The sequence below is a fragment of the Hermetia illucens genome, chromosome 3 (genome assembly GCF_905115235.1).
Source record: "Hermetia illucens chromosome 3, iHerIll2.2.curated.20191125, whole genome shotgun sequence".
Lineage (NCBI taxonomy): Eukaryota > Metazoa > Arthropoda > Insecta > Diptera > Stratiomyidae > Hermetia > Hermetia illucens.
This window is the reverse complement of record NC_051851.1, coordinates 117,798,403-117,806,759: the sequence shown is the minus strand read 5'-3', so window position 1 is coordinate 117,806,759 and position 8,357 is coordinate 117,798,403. Positions and strand designations below refer to the sequence as shown.

At 42.5% G+C, this 8,357-nt stretch overlaps 1 protein-coding gene across 1 annotated transcript; it reads right to left on the bottom strand.

The window, feature by feature from the left end:
- Window positions 1-1,192: 1,192 nt before the first annotated feature.
- LOC119652366 (chymotrypsin-1-like) lies at window positions 1,193-2,446 on the bottom strand. Its single transcript, XM_038056458.1, has 4 exons — window positions 2,189-2,446; window positions 1,810-1,988; window positions 1,621-1,719; window positions 1,193-1,559 (listed from the first exon to the last, which is right to left on the bottom strand). Exons 1-4 carry the CDS (start codon window positions 2,401-2,403, stop codon window positions 1,273-1,275), a joined length of 780 nt encoding a protein of 259 aa, XP_037912386.1. The 5' UTR covers window positions 2,404-2,446; the 3' UTR covers window positions 1,193-1,272.
- Window positions 2,447-8,357: the final 5,911 nt, after the last annotated feature.

Sequence of the window (8,357 nt, the reverse complement as noted above, 5' to 3'; positions counted from 1 at the left end):
TAGGACTCTGATCGCAACGAAGTACTGAAGTATGTCAAGACGACGATGGAGCCTAAATCTCTTCCTCAGAAGTGGGGTACGTATCTAACAATGGAAAGCACGATATTCAGATGCATAAAAGTTTGAAATAGGATTTAACCCCGCGTGAAATAAGCATTGAAAATGCCAGTAATCATCTTAGGGCTGCGGTCTCTAACACAAAACTCTCTAGCATGTAATTACATTGCGCTATTATTGTTCTAAAAGGAGGGTAACAGCTGAAAATATAGAAGCGATTTATGATTGTTTCCTCTATGGGTTGCCTTCCGCATATCCATATTTCGACGTTCCCACACGATGCCTTCACCCCCCCTATTCACTTCACTTCAACATTCGCCTCTCGAATGGTTTGTAAGAGCAAATCTTGAATTGATGTGCAGGCGGTTCAGTAGTTAGATGGGAGAGACGCAATTCGAATCTCATTGATGTCAGAAGAATTTGTATCGTAACTGGATATGAGATACCATTCGACTCAGCTGTGGATGAGATGGATGAGTGGATGAGACTCTGACTCAAATCAGGATAATAATCACAAACGAGCGCAATGGTGATCACATTGCCTCCCACAGTGTACCATAGACCTGTAGTGTACCGTTATGGTCTTGAATGAACTGCTCTAACACATTTCAAAGCACAGATTCAATTATTTTTATAATTTAAACAGTCAGTTCAGCTCTCTTCCTTAATATACGAGTAGGACAACTAATTGCTCTTATCAGAGGCCTAAAGTTTTGATGAATAATCTGTTTTTCCTGCTCCTGTTTGTTCCCTTCCGCATTTGCTACTTTGCAAATTGGCAAAATTTACTTTCTGCTCTTCCATACTTGATTTATTTTTCTGGGTACCCTGCAATACCCAATTTTGATCCACGAGTGAGTATTTTTATATTACCTACCTCAATCTCAAATGTGGCTCTACTCTTACAACCCTACAATCACCCTAACCCTCTGCAGATTCTCATATCACATAACTCCGCACCAAAACGAATTCGATTGATTTCTTTAGTAAGCGTGGCGAAGGAAGAAATCAACCATTTTTCTGATAATTCAAAATTTTAGACCAGGCAAATCTTTCAAATGCATGCAAGTGCAAAAGCAAAACATCCGCAATATCACCACCCAGAACACTTGCAATTCCCCAAAGACATTCAATCTTAAAAAGTAAACAATATTTATTTCTTCCAACCTTAGGTTTATTTGCCTCCTACCTAAAAGACTACAAAAGTTCTCCTAATCAAAGCAAATTATCTGTAATCCAATCCAAATATGAAGAGATGCGCAATGCGATTTGTGGTTCCTCAGAAATACAACGCTGCGGACGGTTTGCTAATCCAACTAATATTCGTGAATCTCCACGGTCCAAAACTATAGGAGCGCCAGCATCCCCTGAGCAAATGAACCTTCCAGAAGAAGTGTCTAAGCAGAGTTGAACACTCTCAATTGGGTTATTCACATGGCAGTCCTGATACGGGTGGACAGTAACATTCAAATAATGCAGAGTTTTACGCTTCTTATTAAGTGCTGGTGAATACAAGAAAGAAGTTTCTTTAAGTTCACAGAGTATAAAAACAAACAAACTTACGTGGTTTTTCACCCCAGCCAGAGACCCAAACAACTTCATTATCGTAAGATTCCTCAGAGTTAAATCTGACCATAGGAAGACTTACAGGTTGAATGGTTGCTGAAATTTAAGGGAAAACTAGTTATTGGTTGTTTAATCCTACCACCTTCATCCGAAAACAGTTCACATTGCCTATGCTAAATAACTTACGTGAGAATTTTACTGCCTCTTGCAGTATCACTATGGCAAGGTTGTCCAGTGCTCTTTCTGCATCATACTCGGGAAAAATAACCACGTCTTTATCCGTATCAACGACTCGATTGACCCGACCTGTTTCACTAAAGTTGTGAAAACGGTGCGCTCCAAGGTACACGTTCAAAGTTTTATTCCTGCAGAAATATTCTTATTTGTTTATTCAAAAAATTATATGATTGTCCCGTATCGCAATTAATAATAATACTACAAAAGTGAGTGCTTCAGAACTTTCCTACACTCCACAGTATCTTAAAATGTTGTTCCATTGTGGAAACGTATAGAGACTTCAAGCCCTTGAAATAACCAACATTTATTACTAACCCACAAACCCTACCTGACAATATGATCGGCAACGGTCAATATATGAGATGGTGAAACTAAGGCCCCAGAAAATCGTGTTTCATTATTGCCAGGATACTCGAAGCCTACTTGGTAGGGAAACTGTTCCGCTTTTGCTATCTCGCCGGGAATTGAGTAGGAAATAATTTGAACTTTATCACACGCGACGTATAGCGCTCTGGCAAATACGAAACACAAGAGGAACCGCATTTTCCTAGCCGAATCGGATACACAATAGGAAACTGAAAAATATCGCTCCTCAACCCACACTATTTATATAATGGAAACGGGGATAAATTTATACGCTACGTTAAATGAGGCATATCCAAATGCGATCAAGTATGTAATGGAAACATAAATGGTCATTATGAAATTTACTGGTTTCCAGGTACTACCGCAAAGAACAACTTATCTTAGTTGCGCTTTAGTGAAGTGATATATTTGTATATTTGACAAGCTTGCAGTAGATTTCTCTTGTCGAGGCTGTTTACCACTTATTCAACTAATCCACATACATAATTCTTCCAATCGATGCGAACTGGTTTTTTCAAAAATATGATACTGAAATTTGTCAAGTCATAGTCCATAGCCAAACATTCCCATCACTGAATAATAGATTAGGATTATGCGAATGTCCTGCTTCCTTCCCGTCATTTCGTAAGGTGGATTTTACCCTCAAACATTTGTATCCTGTCTTTCCTTATCACTTGTGGTTCTCTGAGCTAAGACTTTCAAGACTTCAAGCAATCTACTCCCTATATTGAATTCAGACAGTACACTCGCAATCATTGAACTTTTAGTGGAAACCACCATACATATATGGCTACTCCCCCCCTTGGTGAAGTAAGTACGTCAACCACACCTACGCGGCATCGCTCGCGGTTACCTGAAATGCCCTTCAGCTCCCACCACGACTTCCCGAAATGCACTCGTTCTCTACTGTTCTGCTCCAAGTGCCCTTGGGGTGACACACTCGTCGGCCGTTTTTGGAGAGCGGATTCCATTGCATGGTATAGCCCACAATCCAATTGTCACCCTTCCTTAATGTATGACCTATCTACTTTCATCTTCCCAGTACATCGCGCACGAGTTCCAAGCTTGTGCACCGACCAAGTTCTTCGTTTGGGACCGTGTCAGGCCAGCGTACTCCGATGATACGACGTAGATATGTATTGACGAAAGTTTAGAGCTTTTGATTAACAGTGGAGTTCACTTTCCATGCCCTACTCTCATATAGCAACACAGACAGAAAACTAGCACAGAACAATCTGAACTTGATCTTACTATTGAGATAACTGCATTTCCAGATTTTAGACAGGTGCAGCGAAAGCGGATCTAGCGCTTTTAATGAGTCGGGCACAATGTTGATCGACGCTTTCGCTGCTCTGCCCATTAATGCAGATATGGAGAGTGCGATGACAGGTCAGAATGAGAATATTGGTTTTGTAGGTGTTTATCTTCAATCCAATTCTACTTACCCCTCTTTCCAAATCCAGAGCCATTTGGCCAGGGGCTATGACCCAGTGAGGGAGCAAACAGATGTCATAAACGTAGTCGAGGTGCTTAAAGGAAGATGTCATCGTCCATTGAATTCCTCCACGTCCTCCGGACAAGGCAGCATGAAGAACGTCATCGATAACAAGAAGAAATAATATCAATAACAGGATGCAACCCAGGCGGACTCCGCGTTGGACATCCAAATTCTCCGAGATTTTACCTCGTCGCAGCACGTGACATTTTGCGCCGTAACATATTGCTCTGATAATACTATTAGTTTCTCCGGAATGCCCCTTCTGCGTAAACCACTCCACAACTCCACACTCCACACTTCCTGTTCACGCTATCGAAAGCTTTCTCAAAATCGATGAAAATCAGGTGTAAGATCTAACTTCCGCGTGATGTGGTCAATGTATTAGGGTTCAGAGCGGAAACCAGCCTGCTCTCTGTCAATTAAGATATTCTTTGATGCGTTCCAGGATTAAAGCCATTATCATTGCAACGACAGGAAGCAGGCAGATAGCCTCCAATGATGATTTTATGATAAATTTAAGCAAAAAAATATACTTATAATGAGTATAGTAATATAATATTCTCAACTCTGTTTAAAAGATAACCATGTGCATGGACCACCATATTTCTTTTCAGATATGTAGATTTGATAGTTCCTGAGAACGAATCCTTAAAGTAACCGACCGATTTCGGACCCCCACACTTGTCCCCTTTGACAACAATGTCAAAACTAATACCGGCTTGGGAAAGTACTAATCGATTCCTTTAATTTGATACCCATCATAACTATATTGGGAGGAAAAAAATTGTTGAACTCAACGTGGAACTATATTACTCACTGCATACAATGGCATTCAAGAGTGCCACCTTTCTACCAAATTTCATTTCAGTAGGACCGTAAAACTTTTATAGAATTGGAGTTCGAACAAATAATACAAATGTTAAACCAGGTTAAGGTTTGCCAATTAGGAGCCATATAGAGTTGGCATGAACATTATAAAATAGCAGTTCTGGATGAAAAACGATTGCTGTATTCCTAAGGTGGTGTTTTATAACAAATTAAGGCACAACACATTAAAATATACTTCCTTTTCATGTTCTAGCCAATGAACACTAATCTACTCACTCTGGTCGTTTTGAAGCTTACTTCAAGTTAACTGAGCACCACTTATTCAAGGACAGTAAACCGAATAGAAGTTTTAAGTGCAACAGTGCAGTGTTATAAATATAGATTTCATTCTTACAGCAAGTAAGCAAAGTATTGCTTTTTAAACCCGCGCAGTAAAAATATTTTTAACGCTTTCTTTTACTGCTGGCGAACTCCAAACTGCCAGAAACTCGCCTGCAACAGCGCTGCAAAGTTCGTTCACGCACTGCATTTCACACCGCTCTTTCTTCTCACACACTCATGTACACATCCTTTGATTTTTGTCAAAAAACCGACACTCCATCGGACTGATGGTAAGCACTAGCCAACGTATACATACCAAGCCAAACACCCAGTCTACACATTTGCATTACGACTGCTTGTTAAGGCTTGGTAAGTGTGTTGACGCACCAGATCGTCAACAAGCGCTATCAACCAAGCGAAATACCCTGTCCACACACTTATGCTTGAGACTTTTTTAAGGCTTGACAAATATAATTTATATATATAGTTCAAAAAGCCCACGGACCCTCTTCCCGCCCAACCGGACCGAGGGGCGACCAACCTAAGGATGGGCTGAAGGCAACATCCAAAGGCCCGCATCACAGCGATGATGCGTTTTAACGCAAAGTGTGTGCGACCATGCGAAAATGTATTACTACATCCCGATTGTCGCAAACACTTCAGCCAATGACGCGGAGGATCTACACTACAGAGACATGGATCTTATATTGAAGACAGTGCGGATCAAGACTGAAACCCATTAGGTCAGATTGTTACCGGACAGGACTCTTCGGACTATAGCACAGGTTGCAAGGATAACTGCTTTTTGCATCTCCATGTATAGTCCAGCCCTAAGATCGAGCGTTTTCAGCGCTTTATGTAAGTTCTGCGGGACTAATCCCGTCGCTGAAATTATTACTGGGACTACTTGGATCTTTTGTAGTCTCCAAGTCTGCTTCATATCGTCTGCCAAGGGGCCGTAGTTCCGGATTTTTTCGTGCTGTTTTTCAACAGTGTTCCGGTCCAACGGTACGGCTATATCGATTATAAAGCACGCTCGTTCTTCCTTCAGAGGCAGAACTAGATCGGGTCTGTTATGATTAACACTGTGGTCGGTGGCAATAGTGTGATCCCACAGTAGTTTGACCCGATCATTTTCCAAGATTCTCTGCGGAGTATACTTATAGTAAGGATGGTAGGTTGCCACTAAGTTATACTTCAACGCAAGGTTTTGATGGAGAATCTTGTAGACGGAGTTATGACGATTGGTGTACTCGGTACCGCTCAACATCCTGCACGCAGATGTTATGTGCTGGATGGTCTCCTCTTCACAGTTGCATAATCTACAACTGGAGTTGGTGATTGAGGAGTCATGAAGAATGTACCGTTTATAATTTTTTGTTGGGAGCGAAGCACCCTGAATTGAAGTTAGCAATGCTTCGGTCTCATAGAAAAAAGTACACCATTTGTCAACCATTTGTTGGAGGCTTCGATGTCAATGCCTGACAACAACAAATTTTTTATATGACCTCCGTGAATGGGTTTCTCTTTCCACATGTCGATCTTCGGTTGGACTGAAGTAACATTCGACATGGGATCCCATTCTCTGCTTCTCAAGTTCAAAGGAGATAATTTATTATCTGCCATGACGGTAGCCTGATGTATTTGGCTAGAGGATTGTTTCTCATAGAAAAACTCACGAAGAGAATGCACTTGATTGTAGTGCAACGTTTTTAAATCAAGTACCCCCCTTCCTCCCTGATGACGTGGGATAGTGATCCTCAATTTTTCGGCAGCTCTATTGTGTATGTTGTTGTTTGCAAGAACTACCCTTACCCGTCTATTGACAGATTCTAAATCAGTATTACTCCACTGTATCACACCGAAAGTGTATAGAAGGACGGGAATGGCAAAGGTGTTGATTGCCATGATTTTATTTTTCCCGTACAGCTCAGTTTTAAGGACAAGGTCCAGACGCCGCTCAAATTCCCCCAGCAACTTAGATTTAGTTATTGCCACAGCAGGTGTTGTTGCTTGCAATATGCCGAGGTATTTGTAGACGTCGTCCGAATCCATGCCCTCAATTCGGATGTTATTTTGGCTGTATCCTTCGTTGTCTGTGTGTTTTCCCCGAACAATTGTTTTTATGCGGCATTTCTCCAAACCCAACTGCATGCCGATATCCCTGCTGAACTGGATGGTGATGTCCAGCAAGGAGCGAAGTTGGTTCTCGTCTTTGGCATGCAATTTGATGTCGTCAATGTACATTAAATGGCTTAATGTACATTTCGACAATATGCCATGCTTGACTTGGAACCCGTATTTGCTTTCATGCAAAAGAATGGTTTATAAACGCGTCATGTAGTCGATGTCTGTACCCTGATGGATTCCGTTCCAAATCCGTGACACGGTAATAGGCGCGGACGATAAATTCGTTGAGTTGGTTCGTCCAAACCATACGACGCCTAGGTCTCCCGTCCCTGGTGGTTGACGGCATAACCGCCAAAACATCCAAGGGCGAAGAGCCGCTCTGATGTTGTTGAACGACCCTTAACCATGTTGGGTACTGTCTTCGTGTCCCTGCGGTCCCATTAAGAGAATTTAAATTGTTTTCCCCAATTTTATTCCCACGAGTATTGGGGAAGCAGTCCTCACCTGAGTTGCAAACGCAGAGCTGCATGCGACCAGGCGCGTGTCATGGGTTGCGGATAATGACATGACCCACCGGGTCAGCTACGAATATCGCAAGTTAATCTTGTAAATAAGTAGCCGCGGACAAGCAGAACGTTTCCCTTTGTGTTCGTCCTCCCTTACCGATTCTTCCCGTTCAGGGGAGTAAACCTCCTTAACAAATCCGTAATCCGGGGTGAAGGGATCGACGCGCCTATCGGATGAATTGCAGTGACGTTACACTGTATTTCAGCGGCTCCCCTCCAAATACCCTCCCCAGCTTTGGAGGTAACCATGGGGCATTGCAACATTGGGGCTCTGTTGCAGGGTTGACTGCTTCCCCAATACTCGTGGGAACAAAAGTGGGGAAAACAATTTAAATTCTCTTAATGGGACCCTAGGGGCACGAAGACAGTACCCAACACGGTTAAGGGTCGTTCAACAACATCAGAGCGGCTCTTCGCCCTTGGATGTTTTGGCGGTTATGCCGTCAACCACCAGGGACGGGAGACCTAGGCGTCGTATGGTTTGGACGAACCAACTCAACGAATTTATCGTCCGCGCCTATTACCGTGTCACGGATTTGGAACGGAATCCATCAGGGTACAGACATCGACTACATGACGCGTTCATAACCCGATTTCCGGAGCTAAGTCATGTTTCGGAACAGAACGTCGTCAACCAGTACCGGGTGATAGTGAATAACAACCGAGTTGCCTTACCAACTAGGCAACAAATCTTCCAAGAGGTTTCACTTGAGCTCGGGCTGGAGTCATCAAATTACCGAACTAGTCAAAGGAGTAACACAAGTACTCCACCTGTAAGGCACTCCATG